The 26891-nt window shown below is 52.9% G+C and overlaps 1 protein-coding gene across 2 annotated transcripts; it reads left to right on the forward strand.

The window, feature by feature from the left end:
• Nucleotides 1–7212: 7212 nt before the first annotated feature.
• Nucleotides 7213–26421, forward strand: DQX1 (DEAQ-box RNA dependent ATPase 1). 2 transcript variants are annotated; one of them, XM_035134527.2, is made up of 12 exons: nucleotides 7213–7324; nucleotides 8162–8511; nucleotides 11978–12171; nucleotides 14907–15282; nucleotides 16900–17148; nucleotides 19217–19316; nucleotides 19581–19739; nucleotides 19851–20042; nucleotides 21886–22014; nucleotides 22129–22319; nucleotides 22937–23127; nucleotides 24975–26421. In XM_035134527.2, the coding sequence occupies exons 2-12, from the start codon at nucleotides 8194–8196 to the stop codon at nucleotides 25168–25170; spliced, it is 2295 nt and encodes a 764-aa protein (XP_034990418.1). In that variant the 5' UTR covers nucleotides 7213–7324; nucleotides 8162–8193; the 3' UTR covers nucleotides 25171–26421. The 2 variants fall into 2 exon arrangements, with proteins under 2 accessions (XP_034990418.1, XP_034990419.1); XM_035134528.2 differs by having other exon boundaries at nucleotides 7236–7315.
• The last annotated feature ends 470 nt before the right edge of the window (nucleotides 26422–26891 follow it).

Consider the following 26891-nt stretch of genomic DNA (forward strand, 5'->3'; position numbering starts at 1 on the left):
AAGGCATCGTTTCCAGGCCTTTGACCATTTTGGTTGCCCTCTTCTGGACACGTTCCAGCTTGTCAGTATCCTTCTTGAACTGTGGTGCCCAGAACTGGACACAGTACTCCAGGTGAGGTCTGACCAGAGCAGAATACATCGAGCATCTACATGCCAGGATCTGGCTCTCACACCAGGCAGCACAGGAATTGCCCTCCTTTTCTCCCCCTTTTCTCTGCTCACATGCTGCATTTTGTTCCCCCTCCTGACATGAGGGGCTGCTATTAGAATAAAAAACATATTAAATTTCGTATGATAACAGATTTTTTGTTTTGGCCGCTTCCTGCATGAGCAGAGTCTAGCGCAGAGTCTGTTTTGCAAAGAGGCAGCGTGCGCATTCTACTAACGCTCACCTCCCCAAGATGCTTTGCAAGCGTCGGCTTCATTTGTGCGCTACTGCGCAGGTACCCTGTCTTCTCCATTCCCCTCCCTCCTCCCTGGCGCAAGCTGCCTCTTTGCAAAACAGTAGTGTTTGTAAACAAAGCAAGCATTTTCTTCCATGTGTTTCATGAAAAACAAATATAGGAATCGGCTCGACATGCGGTCGGATTTCAGAGTGAAAGTTTCAAGTTTGGAACCTAATATTTCAGAAATAATGGACTCAAAGGACAGATTTAACTCATCTCATTAAGAACTGAAAATTAAACTGAAAATTAAAACTAACTGTATACTGATGGAGTACTCTGTTGTAACTGTAAAAAACGTATAAATATAAAATATAAAAAGACTTAATTTGGCTCTCACTTTTTAATTTTAGGATTAGGAATTAATGGGGGTCCTTGTCACAATAGCGGCTCGATGAGGGGTCCTCGAGAAAATTTTGTTGAGAACCCCTGCTCTAGGGAGAGAGTCCCAAAGTTGTCTGGGAGCTGAGAAGACCCTCTCCCACAATCCCCACCCAGTGGGCCTGTGTGGGTGGCAGGACCAAGAGAAGGCTTCCCTCGAAGATCTCCAAACGCAGGCAGTTTGGCATGAGGAGAATACGGTCCTTCAGATAGTTTGGAGCTCAGCCATGTAGGGCTTTATAGGTAATAACCAGGCCTTTGAATTGTGCCTGGATACAGACCAATAGCCAGTGGAGCTGCTGAAACAAGGGAGTCATCCCTATAACAAGCCCTGGTCAGCACTCTGGCTGCAGCTTTTTGAGCCAGTGGAAGTTTCTGAGCCCTTTTCCAAGGCAGCCCCATGTAGAGGACATTACAGTAGTCCAGACGGGATGGAACTAAAGTGTGCGTCACTGCAGCTTCAACTCAGACATCTCCAGGAAGGGGCACAGTTGGCACACTAGGCTGAGCTGTGCAAATGCGCTCCTGGCTACTGCGGAGACCTGGTCCGAGTCCTGGAGCCTGCCCCAAATGCAAAGGTGTCTTTAACAGGCTGCATCCCTCCGAAATAGCAGAGCCGGCTGCCCTCAGCATCACTCACCCACGATCCTCTCCCTGAAGTTTCATGCAGAGGTGATATAGCATGGAAGGCTGACTGGGTCTGCACAGCACTCCAGAAATGCCCTTGGGGCAGAGCCACTCCCTGCAACGTCTAAAGGAACATGCTTTGCCTGCCTTCATGTTTGCTTGCTCACCTTCATGCTAATGTTTTGCTTCTCCTCCTCTTCCTTATGTCCAGAAAACCACTTTTCAGGGTCAGCCTTGACTCTGCTCATTAGGCTTGCTGGCATCTCCTTGGATTTCCTTGGGCCTTTTGTCATCTGTCACGCACATTTCTTTGCCAGTCTATTCTGCTGATCTCCGATCTTCCACAGAGGGGTTTGGCCTCTGCATCTCCCCTTCACCTTCAGCCAACAGCCTCCCTTTGGAGAGAAGTCCCTCTTCCGAAATTCAAAGTGACAGCGGGTGGAGATCCCTCTCACTTTCTCCTCCCATCCAGGCTGAATCGGATGGTGTCGTAATCACACCTTTGAATGCTTTGACGAAAACAAGGGACAGTAGTCAACTAAGTTGACCCACTGGAATTAATGGAATTAATGGGTGAAACATGGCCATGCACATTCATTCCAACGGATCTGCTCTGTATAATAATAATAATAATAATAATAATAATAATAATAATAATAATAATTTATTACTTATACCCTGCCCATCTGGCTCGGCTTCCCCAGCCACTCTGGGATGCTTCCAACAGGATATTAAAAACAAAATAAAACACCAAACATTGAAAACTGAGTTACTAGTCCAACCCCCCGCAGTGCAAGAATCACGGCTACCTGACGTCACAGCTGTCTTTGGCTCACTCCTCTCTGGTCAGGCACTCGATCCCTGAAGCCATGTAGCATAAAAGGGATCTGGCCTTATTTGGCTTCCAATTAGGGGAATCTGGTGGGTTAATATTTCATCAAGTGAGAAGGCAAATGACTCCCTTTTGCTGCCCTCTGGTGACGGTTTTCTTTCACCCACAGTTGCTCTCCTAAGCGGCTCCCAGCAGCATCTTAATAATAATAATAATAATAATAATAATAATAATAATAATAATAATAATTTGTTGTTTAGTCGTTTAGTCGTGTCCGACTCTTCATGACCCCATGGACCATAGCACGCCAGGCACTCCTGTCTTCCACTGCCTCCCACAGTTTGGTCTAATAATAATAATAATAATAATAATAATAATAATAATATATTATTTGTACCCCGCCCATCAGGCCACTCTGGGCGGCTTCCAACAAATATTAAAATACATTAAAATTTCACATATTAAAAACTTCCCTAAACAGGGCTGCCTTCAGATGTTTTCTAAATGTCAAGTAGTTGTTTATCTCTGACATCTGATGGGAGGGCATTCCACAGGGCGGGTGCCACTACTGAGAAGGCCCTCTGCCTGGTTCCCTGTAGCTTTGCTTCTTGCAGTGAGGGAACCGCCAGAAGGCCCTCGGTGCTGGACCTCAGTGTCCGAGCAGAACAATGGGGGTGGAGACGCCCCTTTGGGTATAGAGGACCAAGGCCGTTTAGGGCTTTAAGGGTCAGCACCATCGGAAATGTTATGGGAGCCAATGTAGGTCTTTCAGGACCAGTGATATAATGTCTCAGCAGCCGCTCCCAGTCACCAGTCTGGCTGCCACATTCTGGATTAGTTGTAGTTTCCGGGTCACCTTCAAAGGGAGCCCCACATAGAGCGCATCTGAAGACCCCAAAGAGGGAGGGAGGGACCAGGCAAGATACCTTCAGGGATGCCTCCAAAGGGGTTTTGAGTGGCTTTTTACTGCCTACTTAGAGGGAGCGATGGTGCCCCTACCTTTCAAAGCATTTTCACATTTGCTTATTTAATGGACAAACAACTCAATTATAAGCTTTCGTGTTCAATATTGCTGAAATGTGTTTTCATGATTCATAACTGTGCCCTTGAATTAAAAAAGCAGGAAATCTGACAACTACCCATTGATCAGAATAAAAAATTACAGAACATCAATCAGCCTTTGATAGCATCATCGGTCTTTTCTGCCCAATCCACCACTGGCTCAATTTGTTGGGGAGCTTTTCCCCACTTCCATGGGTTCCTTCCCCTGATTTTGATCCTTTGCTTTTTGATCTGTGATAAACACAAAAGTAAAAAAATGAAGTAACAGAGTGATGGGAACTGGGCAGCCCAAGGGGACCCCCCTCTCTTTTCCCTCATGCCCCCACCCTGGCAAGACCCGAGGAGCTGTAAGAACCTAGTCTAAGCTGGCAGAGTGCCCTGTTTTAAATGCCACCCCAGAGGCAAACCCTGGTCCCAAATGGAGGGGGCAATTGCTCTTGTTGCTCCTTGAGAAAATCCGACTTTGCTGATCAAAACCTGGGAGGGAGGGCAAGTGATGACGTCTCCAGCCTGTCCCAGACTCTCTTTCTTGGGGCTCTCAGAATCAATTAAACATTGATGTGTTGAACATCAAGGACCTGCAGGTAAGGTGACAGGATTTTACAAAGGGACCATTGGCAGCCAGCCCCCCTCTTTCCTCCTTGCAAAGGCCATTCAGCTCTGCGTCCTTTGTGCATCAGAGGGCAGGTCTGAATTTGAGCACAGGAGGGAGGCTGCCCTTGGCCAAGGTGAAATCAAAGGCCCCTCGCCAGACAGGAGACTCATTGCTCCCCATGGGAGGGAATTAATTGGATCCTTCCAGAGCAGGCCACCATCCCAAGCCCCTGTGCAAACTTTCACTTTTAGCTGAACTGGGTGGATCAGAAGAGAATGTTCCAGCAAAAGGAAAGTCCGATTTCTGTGGCCTGGCTGTGCAAATGCACACAGCTCAGATTCCCTCAAAGATGGGAGGAACTTCATTCATTCTAAGCTACAGGAAGACTTTGGAGGCAGGGCAGAGCGATTGTGGCTAGAAGCCATCAATAGCCCTCTCCTCTGTGAATTTGTCCAATCCTCTTTTAAGCCATCCAAGTTGGGAGCCATCACTGTCTCATAGAATCATAGAATTGGAAGAGACCACGAGGGCCATCTAGTCCAACCCCCTGCCAAGCAGGAAACACCATCAAAGCATTCCTGACATATACGGTACCTGTCAAGCCTCTGCTTAAAGACCTCCAAAGAAGGAGACTCCACCACACTCCTTGGGAGCAAATTCCACTGCCGAACAGCTCTTACTTACAGAAGTGGACTGGTGGGGGAAGGGAGGTTGGTTGGAGGGACAGAAAATAGATATATTGTTGTATTTTATGTTTTGTCTGTTTATATATAAAAAACTAATAAAAATATTATAAAAAAGGAAGTTCTTCCTAATGTTTAGGTAGAATCTTCTTTCTTGTAGTTTGAATCCATTCCTCCGTGTCCGCTTCTCTGGAGCAGCAGAAAACAACCTTTCTCCCTCCTCTATATGACATCCTTTGATATATTTGAACATGGCTATCATCTTCTGGAGGCTAAGGTTAGCAGTGTCATTGGTTCCCACATGGACCAAAAGGAAGGGGTATTTGTCAGTGGGTTTTATACCGGTAATTCGTTGCAGCCGTTCTGTTACATCTTGGATCTTGGCCCTGGGGAGACAGAGCACACCTCTCGAGACATCTTATCAGGCCCACAGATCACTGCTTCTGTACCCCTCAGTAGGGAAACCTCTATCACCACTACACGCCTCCTCATAGGCTTGGTCATGATTCTTCCATGTGCCGTCCCTTCCAAAGTCACCTGCATATTCCCAGAGGACTGACTCCCGCAGGCATGAATTCCATAGTTTAACTCTGCCTTTGTTCCTTTAAAACGTTTATATTATCAATGACTTTAAGTCAGTTTATTAGCCATCTGCAGCTGTACAAGGTTAAATGTGTGTCTGTCTATATTTAAACTCGAGTTATCTGAGTGTAATTTTTGCATCTCGTCATCATTCAGTGCACACCTTTCGGTCTTCTCCGTCACGGGCCTGGTAAGGAAGACTCCAAGTGTTTTGTGATATCCATGAAATCTCCCGCCATGATTAATTGGCAAAGTCTCTTTGTTTTTCATTCAAAGCTGAAGGCAGCAAAGCCCAGGAGGCCTTTCCGCAGGTGGGGCTCCCTTCTGACGCACCAGCGGGTGTGTTTGTGTGTGTGTGAGGGTGCTGAGAAGGGAGTGTCCAGACTCAGTGAGAGCTTCGGGGTCAAGGAAGAAGCAGCGCTGTGAACTGGGCCTGGAAGCAACAAGGGTGCCAGTCAGGTCTGATGGCTGGCAAGATGTGATCTGGGTAAGCAGTGGCACTCAAAGCCTCCCCCCCTCTTTTCCCTGCTATTTTAAATCGGCATGAAGCCACTGAGCTGAGATTAGCCTCGGTGGCCCAAAGACTCAGTCCGGGAGATGCCAGCCCTTCAGTGTGCTCCTGACTGCGCAGCTCAAGGAAGTGAGCCAAGGAGCAGCCGGCACCACAACGATGCCGCATTCTATCTCCCTGCCTGCCTGCCTGTCTGCCTAGGTCGCTCCCCGCACCTGGCCAGAGTCACCGGGCGGCCCTCGCCTCCTGCCCATCTTGCCCAACGTGACCCGGGCATCAACGCCTCCTGCCCCTCCGCCCCAAGACAGCCAGGGCAGCGCATGGTGCGCCTCGGGCTCCTGGCTTGGTGAAGCTTGTCTGGGAGGACCTGTCAAAGGGAAGGGGCAGCAACAGCATTCCAGGGGGCAGGGGGGGGCAAGTGGCCTCCTCCACTTTCCCTCCCGGTGGGCTCCTCCTTCCCCCCCCCCCAAAAAATGTTTTATTGCTTTTATGAAAGCAAATTAACCACAGATACACAACAACAACAACAACAACAACAAAACATAAAACACATGTGGTAAAAAGTTCCTTCAACACCTTTGCATTTCCAACATTTGTTATCATGTGTATGGTAAATTTTTGCAAGTTTAACTTGTGTTAAATGCCACCTATACATCATTTTCATCAAAAAAATTCCTTCAGTAGCACCTTAAAGACCAACTAAGTTTTTATTTTGGTATAAGCTTTCGTGTGCATGCACACTTCTTCAGATACACTGAATACACTCCCGTGTGTATCTGAAGAAGTGTGCATGCACACGAAAGCTTATACCAAAATAAAAACTTAGTTGGTCTTTAAGGTGCTACTGAAGGATTTTTTTTATTTTACTTCGACTCAGACCAACACGGCTACCTACCTGTAATCATTTTCATCAAAGTTTCTTTCAAAACATTACATGCGGTAAACCTAATAGACTTTCCCCACAACCTTTCCCATTCCTCCACCATAATATTATGCCCCCCATCTTTTGCCCATTCAATCATTACCGATTTCGTTTGTTCATCTTTCGTATGCCATTCCAGCAATAAATTATACATCTTAGAAAGATTCTTCGATTTTGTGTCCAGCGGTATCATTTCCAAGTTTGGATTTTTCCATTTGGAAACCTATTTTTTTATCCTTTTTAACCACCTCTTTAATTTGGCAATATTGAAACCAATCATCGACATCATCTTTCATCTGTTCATTGTGTTTTTATCTTAAAAAGGGCTTAGAGGGCTCCTCCTTGCGCGCCCCGGGAAAGGCTGCAGCGAAGGGGCGCAGAGTCCGGCCTTGCGCGCCCCAAGGTCTCCAGCAGCAGGAAAGGGGCGCCAAGACCCACCTCCGGGGAGGGGGCGGGAGAAGAGCGCCAGGCGGAGCGGGGGAGTCGGCCCCGCCCCGCCAGGTGTGCATGACGTCACAGGAGGCGGGGAGGAGACCGGAAGTGCCGCTCGGCTCCGCCCCCCCCAGCTGGAGAGCCAGCCGTCTAGTCCGGCGGCCATTGGCCGCTCGCGGTCACGCGGCTGCGCCCCCTCCCCCTCCCCTCCTCCCTCCTCCCACTCCGTCGCCTGCGCGGCGCAGGTGAGACAGGTGAGGCCCGGCGGGGGGGGGAGGGGGGTCCGGGAGGCGCCCCTCTCCGTCCCCGATCCGGGCCGGGCGTCGGGGGCGCAGCAGCGGCTTGGCCGTGGCTCTGCCCGTCGGCGGGAGGGCGGGAGGCGCCGCCGGGATCGGGGCCCCCGCCGGGATCGGGGCCCCCACCCTCCCGCCTGGGGCAACAGCGGCCAGGCGCTCTCGGCGCCGCCCCGGGGCTCCCTGCGGCCGGGGTGGGTGGGGGTAGGGTCTCCCCGGTTGCCGGTCTCTGCGGAGCCACCGCCCCCCCCCCCGGCCAGCCAGCCTGCCTGACGTGTCTGGGCGAGGATGCCGCCCTGCTGCTGCTGCGTTGCCCCGTGAGCTGGCTGCTTGGCACCGGGCAGCGGCAGCCTCGGCTCCGCCCGGCCCTCCCCAGGCTCCCTGGGCTTGGACATGGGGGGGGCGATTGCTTCCTTGCAGCAGGTTGGGCTAGATGACCCTTGGGGGTCCCTCCCAACTCCACCATTCTATGAGAGAAGGTTGTGGGCACAGAGCACAGGGGACCCGCTTGCCTAATGCCCCTAGCTTCTCTCTCTCTCTGACCCACATCCAGCGCCGGCGGGGGAGCTGAGCCGTTTCAGCTGCTCTCCCTTGGGGTCTGGAGGAGGGCAGGGAGCATCTTGGCCCACCTGGAGCCATGGATCCCCCTTTGCACCTGGTCTGACATTTGGGCAGATCCAGGAGATCAGAGCCCAAAGCCCTTTGTCCCTGAGGCAGAAACCCTGCGGCATCCCGTGATCTGGCATTCAGAGTCCCTTGGGTGGGCTTCCCCCCCTTCCTTCCCTCTCCCCTCTGCAGGTTTCCTGGGAGACCCCGAGGGCTGGACTGCCATGGCAGCGGCTGCAGCAGCAGAGGACCCCCCTGGCCCCTTGGATCAGTCGGATGGGCTGAGCTCCCTCCTGGATGAGGAAGAGGACGAAGATGAAGACGGCGACAGCCACACGGAAGGCCTGTCTGGGAGCTGTGAGGGCGACCTGGAGGTGAATCCGTACGACGGGCTGCCCTTCTCCTCCCGCTACTATGAGCTGCTGCGCCAGCGCCGCCACCTCCCCATCTGGGGCTCCAAGTTCCCCTTCCTGGAGCACCTGGAGGGCGGAAGCAGCATCGTCGTGGTGTCTGGGGAGCCGGGGGCCGGCAAGAGCACCCAGGTGAGTGGGCACCCAGCTGGCCTGGCAGCAGCTGCCACCCGAGGGGAGGAGAGAGGGGGCTGTGCTGCGGAAATAGCGTAAAATATTGAAAGAAAAATAAGATGTTTAAATAATATGGGGCGCCCGCCCTGTGGGACGCCCTCCTGTCAGATGTCAAAGAGAAAAACAGCTACCAGATTTTTAGAAGGCAACCCTGTTTAGGGAGGCTTTTAATCTTTAATCGATTATTTTATTCTTCTGTTGGAAGCCGCCCAGAGTGGCTGGGGAAACCCAGTCAGATGGGCGGGGTATAAACAATAAATAATAATAATAATAATAAATATGTTTAAAGGAAAAAATATGTGAAGTTACAGGGAACCAGGCAGAGGGCCTTCTCGGTGGTGACACCTGCCCTGTGGAACGCCCTCCTATCAGATGTCAAAGAAATAAACAACTACCTGATTTTAAAAGACATCTGAAGGCAGCCCTGCTTAGGGAAGTTTTTAATGTTTGATGTTCTACCATGTTTTGAACATTCTGTTGGAAGCAGCCCAGAGTGGCTGGGGAGGCCTGGCCAGATGGATGGGGTATAAGTTATTATTTATTATTATTATTATTATTATTCCCGGGGTGTGTGTGAGAGGCTTTCCCCTTCCTCAGTCCCAAGAGGCTGGGTGCTGTGTTGTTGTCTGAACTTGCTGGCTTAGCTGCCAAGGTGTGCCCTGCCTTGGTCTCCAGGCAGTGTGAGGTTTGTCTCAGTTCTGGTGCCAATTAGCCTCTCATTGACTTGGGATTTCTGCTAGAGAACGCACAAACTCTCTGTTAGCATAGATGGGGATACATCATCATGGTGGGGGGGGGAGCTTTGTGGCCTCACCCCTTTTCTTTCTTTCTTTCTTTATATATACTGTATATATATAATTTTTAAATTAGATTTTTTTTTTACAATTTTAAATTCTCATTTTACATCCTTAAGATATCAATGACTTTGCTTCTTCTCTTTCCATGGTTCATTTTTAGATCTCATAAATCTCTGTCTATTGTACAAAAAGCTACACCATTCAGTATTCCATTATTGCAGGGGTCCCCAAGCTAAGGCCCAGGGGCTGGATGCGGCCCAATTGCCTTCTCAATCCGGCCCGCGGATGGTCCAAGAATCAGCATGTTTTGACATGAGTAGAATGTGTCCTTTTATTTAAAATGCATCTCTGGGTTATTTGTGGGGCATAGGAATTCGTTCATTTTTTCCCCAAAATATAGTCCGGCCCCCCACAAAGTCTGAGGGACAGTGGACCGGCCCCCTGCTGAAAAAGTTTGCTGACCGCTGCATTCTTGCATCCATCAACACTTGTTAACACTATTGAATTTATCTGAATGCTGCCAGCATTTTCAGCTGTATTTCACTCCTTTTCCTCTTGGCGGGGGCCGGCTTCTCCTTCCTTGCCTACAACCAGCTTTTGCCCCCCTTGGTCCAGGCAGGAGGGGCTCGGCATGAGAGGGGCGTGCAAGGGGAGTGCTTGGGACCCAGACGGGCAGATTCCAGGCAGAGCCTCTCCTGACATGGAAGGAGAAGCCGCAGGGAGGTGGACCTTGGCCTGGGTGGGGCACATTGGAAGCAGCCTTCCTCGCTGGCTCCCTCTCAACACGGAAGGACACCTGTTTGCCCAAGGAGAATCTTGAGTACCGTAGCCCTGGGGGCACCTGCTCACCTGGCTATCTGGTAGCACAGCGGTGGGCATGGAGGAGTTTGAGTGGGGCTTGCCCTTTCTCCTTCGGTTTCATTGAAATTCCTGCTGATCAATAGCAAGCAAGAAACCCACCTTTGTAAATTAAGGAGAGCCTGCTGGATCAGGCCAAAGGGGCCCATCTAGTCCAGCACCCTGCTCTCCCAGATGCCCCAGTGGCGGACAGGATGCCCTCCTGTGGGTTCCAGCAACAGACCCCTCACGCCCCAATCCACAGAGTAGAGCTGGCTGGTGGCTCCCAGCAAGCGGAAGGGAAGCTCTGATGGTCTCCCTGGGTTGGGGCAATCCTGGCTCACGGATACCAAGGCGTAAGGCAAGCTCTTCTTCTGTGGGGTGTTGTGTCCAAGGCACTAGTGTGGAATCCTTGGGGTTTCACATTCCCTGCCTATGGCTTTGGGGAGGGGGGTGTCCTTGCTTGCTGGCAGTTGGCAACCCCTCCACCCAAGGATGATGGGCCTGCCTGTCGTTTTGGGGGCTGGATCCTGCTCGCGTTTGGGTGCTTTCCCTGGAGAAGGGAAGGCCCAGCGGGGACATGACGCCGCTCCTCAGATGCTGAAGAAAAAGGCCGGAGGGAGAGGGGGAAACATTTGGAGAAGCTTTTGTGCACAATTCAAAGTGTTGGTGCTGACATTTAAAGCCTTAAATGGCCTTGGCCCAGGATCCCTGAAGGAGCGTCTCCACCCCCATCATTCAGCCTGGACACTGAGGTCCAGCTCCGAGGGCCTTCTGGCAGTTCCCTCACTGTGAGAAGGGAGGTTACAGGGAACCAGGCAGAGGGCCTGCTTGGTGGTAGCTCCCTTGGTGGAACGCCCTCCCATCAGATGTCAAAGAAATAAACAACTATCTGATGTTTAGAAGACATCTGAAGGCTGCCCTGTTTAGGGAAGTTTTTAATATTTGATGTTTTATCGTGTTTTTAATAGTCTGTTGGGAGCCGTCCAGAGTGGCTGGGGAAACCCAGCCAGATAGGCGGGGTATAAATAATATATTATTATTATTATTATTATTATTATTATTATTATTATTATTTATTGTGCAGTGTTAGAAACAGGGATAGGGAAGCTAAGAGCCATGGGGCTCCTGGAAGCTGGGTGCTGAGCACCAAAACAAAATGTCTAGACCAGGCATCCCCAAACTGCAGCCCTCCAGATGTTTTGGCCTACGACTCCCATGATCCCTAGCTAACAGGACCAGTGGTCAGGGATGATGGGAATTGTAGTCCAAAACATCTGGAGGGCCGAAGTTTGAGGATGCCTGGTCTAGACACTTCTTCTTTTCTCTTTCTTTCTTTCTTTCTTTCATTTTTTGCTGCTACTCTACCAGGCCAGGCAGCCCGGCAGAAATTTTCTTTTTCTTTCTTTCTTTTCTCTTTTTGCTGCTCGGCGAATCAGGTGGTCTTTAGCTCCTGCGCTCTCCTGCAAAAGGAGGATTGCTGCCAGTTGTGTCGACTCTGCTCAGCCCCCCCTAGTTGGAGGCCGGGGGGGTGTTGCTCTTGAGCTCGGATCCTGCTTTCAGATTTCCCTTGGGGGGGATCTGGTCAGCCATTGTGATACCCGGATGCGGGGCTAGATGGGCCATTGGTGGGATCCAGCTGGCTAGTCTCTGCCCCCTCCAGATGGAGGATTATGGGCTTTTCCCCTGGGTGCCTTGGAAGTGTGGAGTCCAGAATGGTAGCACCTGGAGGGGAGGGATAGCCAAGCCCCGCCTGGCCCGGCCTCACCTGTCCCTCCTCCCTTCCCCAGGTGCCCCAGTGGTGTGCTGAGCACGCCCTCTCTCTGCAATTTGCACCCGGCCAAGTGGTTTGCACGCAGCCCCACAGCCTGGCCGCCCTCAGCCTGGCCTTGCGGGTGGCAGACGAAATGGACCTCAATGTGGGACATGAGCTGGGCTACAGCATCCCCTACGAAGACTGCTGCACCTCCGAGACGCTGCTCAGGTGAGGGGGCAGGGGACCCTCCGGGGCTGCCAGGGGGAGGGGCGTTCTTTGGCCTGCCAGGCCTGCCTCCCGCAGGTGCCTGGTACAAATGGAGCCAAGCAGGCTTCAGGCTTGACTTAGAATCCTAGAGTTGGGAGGGACCCCCAAAGGTCATCCAGCCCAGCCCCCTGCAAGGCACGAATCACAGGTGACAGGTGGCCATCCAACCTCTGCTTCAAAATCTCCAAGGAAGGAGAGTTGGCCACCTTCCATGGGAGTCCTTTCCCACCATCAAACAGCTCTTAGCAATAAAAAGTTCTTCCTGATATCGAGTCAGAATCTCAAGGAAATAAGCAACTATCCTACTTTTAAAAGACGTCTGAAGGCAGTCCTGCTTAGGGAATTTGTTACAGGTACATAGCCATGTTGGTCTGACGTAGTCGAAACAAAAAATAAAATAAAAATCCTTCCAGTAGCACCTTAGAGACCAACTGTTTGTCATAGGTATGAGCTTTCGTGTATCTGAAGAAGTGTGCATGCACACGAAAGCTCACATCTATGGCAAACTTAGTTGGTCTCTAAGGTGCTACTGGAAGGATTTTTTTATATATATTTTGTTTTGACTGTTTAGGGACGTTTTTAATGTTTAATGCTGTATTGTGTTTTTAATATTCGATTGGGAGCCGTCCAGAGTGGATGGGGAAACCCAGCCAGATGGGCAGGGTATAAATAATAAATTATTGTACTTATGTTATATTATTATTATTATTATTATTATTATTATTATTATTATTATTATCTCCTTTCCTGTAACTTGAAGCCATGGGTTCAGATCCTGCTCTCTGGGACAGCAGGAAACAAGCTTGCTCCATCTTCCATGTGACAGCCCTTCAGATATTTGAAGATGGCTGCCATACCTTGCCCCAGCCATTGCAGAAGGAAAAGGGGCAGGCGTGGGGGAGCCCAGAGGAGAGGAGCATGCCATGGCCCCCTTAGCCCCCATCACCTGGCCCAGAGGGAGCCGTCCTGCTCACCCCACCCCAGCTCTGGGTTGCCCCTAAAGAGAAGACTCCATCGACCTGAGCACAACCCTTTGGGCACCTTTGCCCCCCGCCCCCTGGCCAGCTCCTCTGACACACAGGAGGAAGGAAGGCTGAGAAGTGGCGAGGGGTGACTTTGCACCCACTGCTTCTGCCACCCCCCACCCCTTTCTTCCATCTCTGGGTCACCCAGGAGCCTGGAAGGCAGCAGGAGTCAGCCTGGGCAGAACTGGATTGGCAAGTCAACCGGAAATGCTTCATGGGCAAAAGGACACAGTTGCTCATGAAGCGTTTGAGGGAGACAGAACAGGGAGATCCTGACTAGCTGGAAAAGCAATGGGTGGCGGCAATGGAGGGGGCTCTGCGACTGTTATTTTAGGCTTATTCTTATTCAGCGTCCCGTCCAGATCAAGGGAAGGGATAGGGCTGCTCTCTTCTGTCTTGGTCAGACCACAGCTGGAGTCCTGTGTCCGATTCTGGGGACCAAAATGGAAGAAGGATGTTGACAAGCTGCGATGTTTGCAGAAGAGGGCAAGCAAGATGGTCAAGGGCCTGGAAATAAATAAGCCTTCCTTGGAGGTTGGACGGTCCTCTTGTCATGGATGCTTCAGTTGTGATTCCTGCATTGCAGGGTGTGACCCTTGGGGGTCAAAATCCCCAATTCTTTTATCCTCCCGTGTGGTCCCTCTGTTGGAAACAGCCCCAGCCATCAGACCCTTCCGAGCGGCCTTCCCTGGCTGCCGATGCCTGGACAGACCAGAGGCCAGTGATATGCGACTCCCCTCCGTAGAGAAAAGCATGCACCATGCAGTAGGAAAAGAAAGAGCTGCTTTATTCAAAGGCTATTTACACAGTCCATTCTCTGCTCCTTAAACTCCATCAGATCAGTGCTAGGCATCTTGCTTCCTCCTCCATTGAGAAGTGAAAGAGTACAGAAAAACATCACATGACCAGGAAGAGACATAAACTTCCTCTCTTACGATGTAACTCAGACTCAGTGTGTGAAAAACAGTAGTCACACCTTTGCTGCTTGCTGTCGCAGCAGAGGATATATAAAAACTAGTGTATTTCAGCCCGTTCAATAACGGGTGCTAGAACATCCTGGGGTTCGGAGAAGCGCTTGCGGCTTGCAAGGGGGGACAGGAAAGCGCTGCTTTCTCCTCCTTCCTTCCTCTCCCCCAGCCACCGACAGGAAGGACGCGGGACACAAACGCCTACCTCGCCGCCGCTGCTTCGCGGCCTCCCGCCGCTCCTCTCACGGGCCAGGGAGGGTTGTGAGGAGGAGGCCTCCGCCGGCCTCCACCCTCGCTTCCCTGACGTGCCCTGCAGTGAGGCGGTGTCCGGCCGGAAGCGGAGGTTGGAGGAGGCAGGGGGGGGGAGAGTGCGCACATGCAGTCTCTTCGTCCAATCCCTGTGTCCCTGGGGCACATGCGCATTAGCGCGGAAAACGGGACACAGGGAACCTGGACGCAGAGACACTTGCACTTTATTATATAGGATTCTGACACCCTCCTCATCAGCTTCTGCCATGAGGCTCTTGAGAGACCTGCCAGGAGGGGCCAGTTATTTGGGGGGGGGTTCAAAGGGCAGGGTGGTCTTGAGTCTTCTGCCTGCTCAGGAGTTTCAGCAGCAGCAGCAAGAAATCAAGGGGGGGAGCCAAAGCATGGAGGGCCCAGCCCCCCGGACCCCACCCACCAGGTGCCTTGTGGCTTCCAGGTTCTGCTCGGACGAGGTCCTTCTGCGGGAGATGACGTCGGACCCCCTGCTGCACCAGTACGGGGTGGTGGTCCTGGACGAGGCACAGGAGCGGACGGTGCCCACCGACCTCCTGCTGGGGCTGCTGAAGGACGTGCAGCGCCAGCGCCCAGAGCTTCGCCTGGTGGTGGTGACCGAGCCGCTGATGGAGGAGCCCCTGCGGCGCTTCTGCCCCGACGCCCCTGTGGTGCGGGTCCCGGAGCCCAGCCCGGCCCCCCGCTTGGCCTTCAGGCAGCCCCTGCCGGGGGGGCACGTCTTGGCCGCCTGCCATGCCGCCCTGGAGCTGCACCGGCGGAGGGAGCCTGGCGATGTGATGGTCTTCCTGGCCAGCAAGCAGGTGGGGATAGCGGGTCTCAAGGCATCCCTGGCTCTCCCTTTCCAATCGAGATGAGGCCCCAGGCAGGCAGAGAGCGGGAGGGGGGCCCTGAATGTGCCAGGCCTTGCCTTAGCCCCTGAAGGGGGTTGCCGTCCCCTGAAGGAGCAGGTTTGGAGTTTGGGGGTGTTTCTGGCCCTGGGGGGCTATGGGAGTCTCCGTGTCTAGAAGGGCCTTGGACAACCGGGGCTGGTTCTTCACCTGCGGCCATTCCTGGACCAAGAAAGCCTTGCCAGAGTAGTTTGTGCCTTGGTTATTTCTGGATTGGATTCAGGGCCAGATTTGGGTTGGATGAGGCCCTCAGCTCCTGAAGGTAATGGGGCCCTTTATATGTTCAGCTGTCCTTGGTCAACAACAAATTGTCGCTGTTTTTTGTTGTTGAATATATGGTAATTTATGCAACCAGTCCATGCAGAATGGAGGCACCCTGTATATAGAAATGAGCAAACCAGGGATATTTTAGGGAGCAGGCTAGCAGGCAAGGCCCATGGCTTACATCATAGGACCCTACACAACACAACACAAAACAAAACACTGTTGCTGGATGTAGGTTTTGTTTTATTTGTTCTTATATTTTGGAAATGTACACCCAGGTGTTTTTTCCCTTTAAATTTGGGGACCCCAAGAGAGTAGAGCCCTAAGCTATAGCTTGTTGAGCTTACCTATATGTAAATCCGGCACGGACTGGATTACTGCCATGCGCTCCAGGTGGGGCTTCCCTCGCGCTGGATTCGGAAGCTTCCGTGAGTGCAGAATGCTGCAGCGCAATTGCTGAGAAGAGGGAGGCCTTGCCAGCATCCGACCCCTGGGCTCGGAGATGGCCCTGCTTGCTGATTGGCTCCCAGGCCCAGTTCAGGGTGTTGCTATGAGCGTAAAGCCCTGAGCAACTTGGGAACTGTTTACCTGCATGTGCCCATTGGCAGAATTGGAACCAATCCAGGTGCCCCTTTCTGCATTGGCAAGAACTCCAGAGTTGAGTGTGGCAGCTCCTGCACTTTGGAACTCCCTGCCTCTTGATATCAGGCAGGTGCCGTCACTGTCCTCTTGGGGGCACCGGCTAAAAACTTTAATGTTTAGGCAACTCTACCCAGTTATTTAGAATGCTTGTGCCTTTTAATTTTATTGCTGGTTTTTCATTTTTTGCATGGTCTTACTGTTTTGTTCTAAATTATTTGAGGTTTTCTACAACCAAGCCATATGTCCATTTTATGAAATAAAATGAGATTGTGAGTTCTTGGGGGCCTTTGTGGGGGGAGGTGAACAATGGTAGGGTCTGGGGGATTGCCTTTCAAGGGGGATCCCTAGACCCCCGGGTATAGCGCGGTATATATATTCAATAAATCAGGGTTTCCCAACCTTAGGTCTCCAGCTCTTTTTGGACTACAATTCCCATCATCCCTGGCCACTGGTCCCACTAGCTAGGGATGATGGGAGTTGTAGTCCAACAACAGCTGGAGACCTTAGGTTGGGAAACCCTGCAATAAATAATCATCATCCTAATTCCCTGGGGTAGGAGGCTTCTGGGATGCCCCTAGAGTTCCTCCTGCAGCTGAATACCTTTCTCTTCCCGCCCCCTTGTAGGAGATTGACGAGTGCTGTGAGGCCATCCGGGCGGAGGCCCTGGCCTTGGACCCCAGCCTGGGGCCCCTGCTGGTGCTGCCCCTCCACCCTGGCGTGGGCCGAGACGTCCAGCGGCTCTACGAGACCGGCCAGGAGCAGCCCGGGGTGGTCCGGGCGCGCAGGATTGTGGTCACCCACTGGGTGGCGGACGCCGGCTTCTCCCTGGGGAGCGTCAGGCATGTCGTTGATGCCGGGCTGGAGCTGCACAGTGTGAGCTAGGGGGTGGGGTGGCTGTGAGCCGCCCGGGAGGAGCTTTGGGGGTGGGGGGAGAACGGGCAGCAAAGGGTCTCCCCAGGGTCTGCCTCCTGGTGTGGTTTTCTTATATATATAATAATTTTTATTAGTTTTCAATTACAATCCAGTAATAGCCTCGTTATAACAATACCAATTTATAATACAATGATTAAATAACAAATTCTATAATTTAGATAAGGTGCCCCCCCCACGTGCTAGAATTGATGGCTTGATTATTTGCTTCATTTCTGCATTCCAAAATCTTATTAATTTCCATTACATTCCAGTTATAATAATAATCCCTTATACAACAACAACTGCAATATTATAGAATCATAGAGTTGGAAGAGACCACAAGGGCCATCCAGTCCAACCCCCTGCCAAGCAGGAAACACCATCAAAGCATTCTTGACATACCGGTATGCCTGTCAAGCCTCTGCTTAAAGACCTCCAAAGAAGGAGACTCCACCACACTCCTTGGTAGCAAATTCCACTGTCGAACAGCTCTTACTGTCAGGAAGTTCTTCCTAATGTTTAGGTGGAATCTTCTTTCTTGAAGTTTGAATCCTTTGCTCCGGGTCCGCTTCTCTGGAGCAGCAGAAAACAACCTTTCTCCCTCCTCCATATGACATCCTTTTATATATTTGAACATGGCTATCATATCCCCCCTTAACCTTCTCTTCTCCAGGCTAAACATACCCAGTTCCCTAAGCCGTTCCTCATAAGGCATCGTTTCCAGGCCTTTGACCATTTTGGTTGCCCTCCTCTGGACACGTTCAAGCTTGTCAGTATCCTTCTTGAACTGTGGTGCCCAGAACTGGACACAGTACTCCAGGTGAGGTCTGACCAGAGCAGAATACAGTGGTACTATTACTTCCCTAGATCTAGATGCTATACTCCTATTTTTGCAGCCCAGAATTGCATTGGCTTTTTTAGCTGCTGCATCACACTGTTGACTCATGTTCATGTTGACACATTAAATGACACATTAAATGAAACTACAAGTGAGGCACTCACACTACCCTGTTTCTCCGAAAATAAGACGTAGCCATAAAATAAGCCATAGCAGGATTTTTAAGCATTCAAGGAATATAAGCCATACCCCAAAAATAAGCCATAATGATAGGCAGTTTAACCTTGTAAAAAAAAGAAGAAGACATCCCCTGAAAATAAGCCATAGTGTGTTTTTTCGAGGGAAAATTAATATAAGACGGTGTCTTATTTTCGGAGAAACACGGTATATCCTTGATCTTCCTGTGTGTGGCAATTATTCTCTCCAAGATGTTTTTTCCTGGCCTTGTAAAACAGTCTGTCTATCTTTCCCAGTTGTTGCTGTTCTCCTTCATGCCTTGGGCGGAGCTGATATCCCTTTGTTGTTCCAGAAATTTCTCCCTCCCTCCCTCCCGTGCTTCATTGTTTTGCAACTTTAACAACAGCTACAAAAATCACTGTCCCAATGAATAACCTGTTTCCACCATTTCCCCTCTCAGCCTGGGAAGAAGAGCAGTCTGTCGAACTGCAGATAACTCAATAAAGAACCTTATCAGTTCCTTGGCAAGTTCACAGACTCCTTTCATTCTTCCATGCAACTGAAGATAAATGAGCACCAAGACTTCCAATTAATTTAAATTAAATTCCGAGTCCTCTTAGCGTTATTCAGTTCACTCTTCACTCCGTAAATAATAAAGGATGGGGAAGAGTCAACTCTAAGTTTCCATCGTAAACCTTTTGCAAAATAGAGCTTTCCCCCTTCCCCTCCTTTTTTACACACACAGTTCTGTTTAATGTTATATTCCATATCTATAACCCAATTTCTTCTGTCCTCGCTTGTACAAATATAATTTGAACTAAACATTCAGAGGAGGGTTGCCAAATCATCAGTGTAGAGAAGAAAACTTTAAATAAAAAAACTGTGGCCTCCCCTCCCGCCCACACCATCTTCTGCACCGAATGAAGTTTTATCTCAACTTCAAACCTTGAAGTCCTTGCAGTTGTTTGTCCCGCAGTTGATGTTCTGTCTCCGGACGTTTTCTCTCCTGGGCAGGTTTACAACCCGCAGATCCGAGCCGAGGCTCAGGGCTTGCGCCCCATAAGCAAGAAGCAGGCCGAGGCGCGGAGACTCAGGGCCGCCGGGAACCCCCCAGGTAGGCGATCCCTCCTTCCCCAGGGCCTTTGGGAGCTGTGCTACGGAGACCCTGGGACTTCATGGACCCCCAAGGGTCATCCAGTCCAGCCCCCTGCAACGCAGGAATCTCAACTAAAGCATCCTTGCCAGGTGGCCATCCAGCCTCTGCTTAAAAACCTCCCGCGAAGGTTTTTGGGTGGGGGTGGAGAGCAGCCTCCTTCTCTTCCCTAGGGACTAGAGCCTTGACTCCGCCCGCCTCACTGCCCCTTCCTGTGCCCGGCAGGGTCCTGCCTCCGCCTCTACTCGGACGCCTTCTATGAGCAGCGCCTGCCCCCCGTCCCTCCGGCCCCCATCACGGAAGCCAACCTCAGCCGCCTGGTCCTGCTGCTCAAGAGGCTGGACATTGCGGACATGGGCCAGTGCGACTTCCTGGACCGGCCAGGTATGTCTGGGCGGAGGCGGGGAGTGTCTGGCTGGGGGCAGAGCAGGGGGGGGGGCTCTGCCTGCCAGCCAGCCAGGCTCAGCGGGGCTCTCCCCTTCTCTCCCTGCCCAGCCCCGGAGTCCTTAATGCAGGCCCTGGAGGACTTGGACTACCTGGCGGCCCTGGATGACGACGGGAACCTCTCTGAGGTGGGCATCATCATGTCGGAGTTCCCTCTGGACCCCCAGCTCTCCAAGGCCCTGCTGGCCTCCTGCGAGTTTGACTGCGTCCACGAGATGCTCACGCTGGCCGCCATGCTGACGGGTAGGTGGAGCCGCCTCTCGCTCAACCCTGCAGGGGGCGCTGTGGGGCCTCCTCTCTGGCGGGCTCGGCCGGCTTGGCTCCTGCAGCTCCAGAGACCTTGGAGGGGAAAAGTCGGGCCGGCACTTGAACTCGCTCCCCTGGGAGGCAATGGTGGCCACCAACATGGAGGGCTTGAAATGAGAATTGGGCCGATTCAGGGAGGAGAGTTTTAGCCACAAAGGCTCTTCTCTGCCTCCATCACCGGAGGCAACGAGGCTTCTGAATCCCAGTTGCTGGAAACCGGGAGGAGAGAGCGGCCGTGACGCTTGGGGCATTTGGGTTGGGCCCCGTTTGGCCTGATCTAAAAGCCTGGCACTTTTTCTGCTCCTTTGGAGCCTCCAGGTCCAGACACAGTCTACCTAGATCCCTGGCTTCTTGAGGGGATTTGGCAACTGCGAGAAGAGCATCCTTTGCTCTTAAGGCCCTCGTATCAGACCCCCTTCCAGCCACAATCGGGGCATCTGGCCCAGCCGTCTGCAAGGCAGGGACTGCAGCAAAAGGCATTCCCTGCAGGGATGAGAATAAATGCTGGAAGAGGCAATATTTCTTAGGTATTTGTTAGCTCAGCAGAGTGCATCCCTTTGCAGCTTAAAAAGAAGCTTAGATGGGCTTGTTTTCGTTTAAGTGATCCAGGGTGCTTTAAGGCAGACTGGATTCTCCTGGGATTTCCCCCCCCTTTAAAACAATAGTCAACACAAACAGTTTCTGTTGCAGAATAACAGATACAGCATTCTTCAGGCAGGCTTAAAATGGTAATTCAATTACAAAAACCTACCTTTTTGGTAAAATCTGACTTTTAGAAGACATCTGAAGGCAGCCCTGTTTAAAGGTAAAGGTAAAGGTAAAGGGGCCCCTGACCATTAGGTCCAGTCATGACCGACTCTGGGGTTGCGCGCTCATCTCGCATTATTGGCCGAGGGAGCCGGCGTATAGCTTCCAGGTCATGTGACCAGCATGACAAAGCCGCTTCTGGCAAACCAGAGCAGCACATGGAAACGCCGTTTACCTTCCCGCTGTAGCGGTTCCTATTTATCTACTTGCATTTTGATATGCTTTCGAACTGCTAGGTTGGCAGGAGCTGGGACCAAGCAACGGGAGCTCACCCCGTCGCAGGGATTCGAACCGCTGACCTTCTGATCAGCAAGCCCTAGGCTCAGTGGTTTAACCACAGCGCCACCTGGGTCCCTTGCACCTGGGTCCCTGCACCTGTTTAGGAACATTTTTAATGTTTGGTGTCTTATCGTGTTTATAATATTCTGTTGGGAGCCGCCCAGAGTGGCTGGGGAGGCTCTGCTAGGTGGGCGGGGTATAAAGAAATTATTGTTATTATTATTCTTGTTATTATTTATTATACAGAAGTCTAGCTTAAAATGGTGTCTGAGCCTTGGAGCTCAGGCTTAGCAGGCCTTCTCACGTTTCTGGCTGGGTGGAAGGTGACGAAAAAGACACGCTGTGCCCAGGCAGGTAGGAGAATATCTCTAGCTCTGCCCTCTGCCTGTCAGGGCACAATGGGAGTGTCTCTCGCAGAGTTCTCTCTAGCAGACTTACGAGAAAGCTCTCCGAGCTTCAGCTCCTATCCTAGGCATCCCCAAACTGCGGCCCTCCAGATGTTTTGGCCTACAATTCCCATGATCCCTAACTAACAGGACCAGTGGTCAGGGAAGATGGGAATTGTAGTCCAAAACATCTGGAGGGCCGAAGTTTGAGGATGCCTGTTGTGCCTCTTTGGCAAAATGTGAATGGTTGGTTTGGACTGCTCTTGAAATATCCCACATTCCCCTGCTCTCCCCCCCCCCCCCTGCAGCCTGGCCCTGCTTCCTGGCTCCCGAGGGGGCGCGCTGGGAGGAGGCCCTGGCGGCCCGGCAGCGGAGTCTGCTGCACCCGGCGGGGGACCACTTCACCCTCATCAACGTCTTCAATGCCTTCCAGCAGCGTGAGTTTGCGGAGGGGGTGGGACAGAGGGGAGGGGAGTCTTGCTGGGGAACCCTCTCAAGGGAAGCAGCCAGGAGAGGCACCCACACCCTCCTCCCTCCCTCCCCCCCCCCAGAGAGCGACCCGGAGAGCTGGTGCCGGAAGCACGCGTTGAGCGAGGCAGCCCTGCGGCTGGCGGGGGCCGTGCGGGCAGAGTTGCTGGAGGTCATGCAGCGCATCGAGCTGCCCGTCTCCCCGGCGGCCTTTGGCAGCGACAGCAACGTCCAGCGCCTGACGCAAGCCCTCATCTCGGGCTTCTTCCTCAAGGTAAGGCTGCTGCGTCAAGGCCTGGGTGGCGTGGCCGCGAAGCACGAGGGAGCTCTGGGCTGGGAGAGCCCTGCAGAAAGGGGGGTCCGGGTGGCAGGCAGGGAGGCTGCAGCCCAGGCTGAGAGCGGAGGGTCTCTCCTCGCCTTTCCCCCCGGGTTCCCCCCCTCATAAGTCCCCCAGACTTCACCCCCAAAGACAAACTCTTCCACTGTCTTCTGAGACAGATGGGGGCCAACAGCATCTCTCTCTCTCTCTCTCTCTCTCTCTCTCTCTCTCTCTCTCTCTCTCTCTCTCTCTCTCTCTCTCTCTCTCTCTCTCTCTCTCTCTCTTGGACACTCACTCTGTCTCTCACTCCAGGGTTTTGGGGTGCTGGAGATCTTGGGGTGCTGCTCAGCTGCAGGAAGAGCTGCCTGGGGTTTCCTTGCCTAGCCAGGGAGATTCAGGCTGCTGAAGCCAAGGAATGTTATCTCTGAGCCCAGCTGGGGGGGGCTCCACCCTGCACCGCGTCCCACCAGTCTCTCCCTGGGACTGCCTGCAATCTCTCCCTGCCTGGGCTCTTGGGAAGGGGATGGATCCGTCCCACCTGCTTGAGCCTCTGCTTCCCCTCCTGCTTTCAGGTGGCCCGGGACATTGACGGCTCTGGCAACTACCTGCTGCTGACCCACAAGCACGTGGCCCAGCTGCCCCCCAGCTGCTGCTACCGGCTGCGTCGCCCGCCCCCCCGCCCGCCTCCCTGGGTGCTCTACCACGAGTTCACCATCTCTCAGGACAACTGCCTCAGCATCGTCTCCGAGATCCAGCCAGAGATGTGAGCATCAGTGGGGGGCCTGGGGGAGTTAGGGCTGTTGACGCCATTCCTTGGCCATGAGGACTAGGACCTTGGCTTTTTTGAAGTCAGAGCAGGTGGTACTGTAGGCCATCGGACAGCTCCACAGGCATGCCTCTTAGACAAGGACTGGACAGATTCATGGAGGAAAGAGCTCTTGATGGCTCCTAGCTGGGATTGCTCTGCTCAACCTCCACGGTTGGAGGCAAAACTGCTTCTAAATCCCAGTTGCTGGAAACTGCAGGAGGGGAGAGTGTTGCTCTTGTGTTCGGATCCTGCTTGTGGGTTTCCCTTTGGGGGCCTCTGGTTAGCCACTGTGAGAGAACAGGGTGCTGGGCTAGGTGGGGGTCCCCTGTGGACTGATTCAGCAACCAAGCTCTTCTGGCATACTTATAGAGTAGAGCCTCCAGGCCCAGAGGCACTCTATCTGGTAGACCACAGACTTGACATGAGTCAGCACTGTGATGCAGCAGCTAAAAAAGCCAATGCAATTCTGGGCTGCATCAATAGGAGTATAGCATCTAGATCAAGGGAAGTAATAGTACCACTGTATTCTGCTCTGGTCAGACCTCACCTGGAGTACTGTGTCCAGTTCTGGGCACCACAGTTCAAGAAGGATACTGACAAACTGGAACGTGTCCAGAAGAGGGCAACCAAAATGGTCAAAGGCCTGGAAACGATGCCTTATGAGGAACGGCTTAGGGAGCTGGGTATGTTTAGCCTGGAGAAGAGAAGGTTAAGGGGTGATATGATAGCCATGTTCAAATATATTAAAGGATGCCATATAGAGGAGGGAGAAAGTTTGTTTTCTGCTGCTCCAGAGAAGCGGACACGGAGCAATGGATTCAAACTACAAGAAAGAAGATTCCACCTAAACATTAGGAAGAACTTCCTGACAGTAAGAGCTGTTCGGCAGTGGAATTTGCTACCAAGGAGTGTGGTGGAGTCTCCTTCTTTGGAGGTCTTTAAGCAGAGGCTTGACAGCCATATGTCAAGAATGCTTTGATGATGTTTCCTGCATGGCAGGGGGTTGGACTGGATGGCCCTTGTGGTCTCTTCCAACTCTATGATTCTATCTAAACTCCTAGTTTATTTGGGGTATTTGGCCGTTGTGAGACCAGGATGCTGGACTAGATGGGCCCCCCTATGGCTCTTACACTCTGTGGACCAGGAAGCAGCAGCAATGGGGGGGGGGCGCTTATGCAGGGCGGGATGGTCAGAAGAATAATAATTTATTATTTATACCCCGCCCATCCGGCCAGGTTTCCCCAGCCACTCTGGGCGGCTCCCAACAGCTTATTAAAAAGACGATAAAACATCAAACATTAAACTTCCCTAACCAGGGCTGCCTTCAGATCTCTTCTAAAAATCAGGTAGTTGTTTATTTCCTTGACATCTGGTGGGAGGGCGTTCCACAGGACGGGTGCCACCACTGAGAAGGCCCCCTGCCTGGTTCCCTGTAACCTCACGTCTCACAGTGAGCAAACCACCAGAAGGCCCTCAACGCTGGACCTCAGTGTCCGGGATAGACGATGGGGGTGGAGACACTCCTTCAGGTCTACTGAGCCAAGGCCGTTTAGGGCAGCCTTCCATGATCCCTAGTTAGCAGGGATGTTGGGAATTGTAGTCTCAAAACATCTGGAGGGCCGAGGTTGAGGAAGCCTGGTTCAGGGCTTTCAAGGTCAGCACCAACCCTTTGAATGGAGCTTGGAAACGTACTGGAAGCCAATGGAGGTCTTTCAGGACCAGTGTTATATGGTCTAGCTGCTGCATTCTGGTGGGCTGTGTCTGTTCGTGCCCTCCCTCAACTGGGTGCTTCCTCCCCACAGGCTGGCAGAATTGGCACCCCAGTACTACTTGAGCAACTTGCCGCCCAGCGAGAGCCGGGAGCTGCTCCTGGAGCTGCGTGAGAAGCTGGCGGGGGCCTCCGAGTTGCCATCTCCGCCCCCATCCCCGCTGCAGGACGAGGGGCCTCAGGCGCCCAGAGCTGGCGAGGACGCAGAGGACACCTGCCTACTGCAATGAGCCCAGCAGGAGCACTGCTGGGTCCGGATGAAGCCCAGGCCCTGGAGGAATCCTGTTCACAGGGGACAGAGGAGGCTCCCAGGCCTGGAGCAGCAGCAGCAGCAGCAACAGCACTGGCCGCTGGTGTCCCTGGGTGGTGAGGCCTGCTGCCCCTTGACGCCAGAGCCCCTGGCATTCCCTGGGCATGGGAGAGGGCGGGCAGGGGGCCCAGGAGGCAGGTCCTGCTGTACTTTTGCTGTTGGACACTCTGGGGCAGACTGCAGGGAGCCTGGCTGCTCTTTCTGGGACCCACCAGAGGCTGGCGCAGTGGGTGGCGGAGGTGGCCTGTGGAGGTGTGCCGTGGGCTCAGGGCTCCACTTCCCCCTGGCTGCTCATTGGCAAAGGTGGCGGAACCCCAGGCAGACGGTCAGGTGGGCAGAGGCAAGCCCAGGCTGGAGGTGGTGGCAGGGTGGGGTCTCCTTGTGGGTCCCTGCTTCCCACTCCTTGCTGGTGGGAGGGCAGTGCAGGAAGGGGCGCCTGGGTCCGTGGGTCTGGGCAGAGTTTTGTTCTTGCATGTAGCAGGAGAGACTGCTCTTCCTCCTCCCTTGTCACAGAAGCCATGCGCCTGGGAGCTGTTGGGGGGGCTCCTCTGAGGGGCTCCCCCTAGTCTTGGGGCAGCTTTAGCCGAGGGTGATGCCCTGCCCCCTTGTTTTGGGACTCTTGGGGTTGGCTCTTCCCTGAAGTCTTTTCTTAGCTCTGCTTTTACTGCTGCCTTATTTGGGGGTGGGGGTGGGGGCGCAAGATGGCCCTTGACTGGCTGCCGAGCTTTTTATCGACTCTTTGCACCAGGGGAGGGGGTGGGTGTCTCTTGCTTGCAGTAGCGGCCATGATCCTCATCCTGAACTGTTAACTTTAGAGAGGCTGCTTGGGATCGGGGCACCCCTGTCTTCTGTCAGTGCCATTTGTGGGGTGCCTGGCACCTGGCGCCCCCACTTTGACTCTTTCTGGCCTAGAATGTGGTTCACCAAAGCAGAAGAATTAAAAGATACCTTTGGAAACACTGAACTCTGTGAAATGCAAGGTTGAATTCTGATCACCCTCGTCCCCAAAAAGGCACAGAAAAGGTGGTGCCAAAATGTGGGGAGAACCTCAGCCCACCCCCCCACCCCAAATTCCTTACAGACCCTGCTTTGCCCCCTCCTCTGGTATTTTGCCTGGCTGGAATGTGCCCTTGAACCCTTTCCTCTCCCAAATAAATTATTTTGTTTTGTTTGTGTGGTGTACAATGATAAATAGTAACCAGTGAGCCAGCCCCCTCTCCAAAGATGCTGGCATCTGCTTGCCATGCAAGCCCCCCCCCCCCCGGTGTTTATCTAGAGTAGACCTTGGGAAAGGGAAGAGGTAGGCACGGGAGCAGCGAGAGGGCCAAGTGGATGAAAGCTCTGCTTTAGCCCGGACCAGCCTAGCCTGGGGCTACTCCGGTGAGGCTCCCGCCTGCCTGCCCTCCCCTTCTTCAGCCCGAAAGCCAACAGGACGGGGAAGCAGTCCTTCGCGGCCACGCGCGCAGGAACCGAGACCAAGGCAGCCCGGGACGCGGACGGACGCGAGAGCAGCTCCTGGCCCCTCGACGCCCGTCGGGCACAAGAAGCGACGGGGAAGAGGGGCTGCGGGGCCCCTAACCGGCGAAACAGGGCGGCGACGGCACGGGGGCAGCCAGCCCAGCCTTCTCCCCGGAGGGACTC

This window comes from Zootoca vivipara, chromosome 9 (genome assembly GCF_963506605.1).
Source record: "Zootoca vivipara chromosome 9, rZooViv1.1, whole genome shotgun sequence".
In the NCBI taxonomy this organism is placed as follows: Eukaryota; Metazoa; Chordata; class Lepidosauria; order Squamata; family Lacertidae; genus Zootoca; species Zootoca vivipara.

Excerpts from the sequence above, each read along its gene's own strand:
- DQX1 (XM_035134527.2), top strand. The coding sequence starts at position 8,194 with ATGGCAGCGGCTGCAGCAGCAGAGGACCCCCCTGGCCCCTTGGATCAG. Across the intron at positions 19,317-19,580 it reads GGCCGCCGGGAACCCCCCAG|GGTCCTGCCTCCGCCTCTAC; the intron begins GTAGGCGATCCC and ends TGTGCCCGGCAG. Across the intron at positions 22,320-22,936 it reads TCTCGGGCTTCTTCCTCAAG|GTGGCCCGGGACATTGACGG; the intron begins GTAAGGCTGCTG and ends TCCTGCTTTCAG.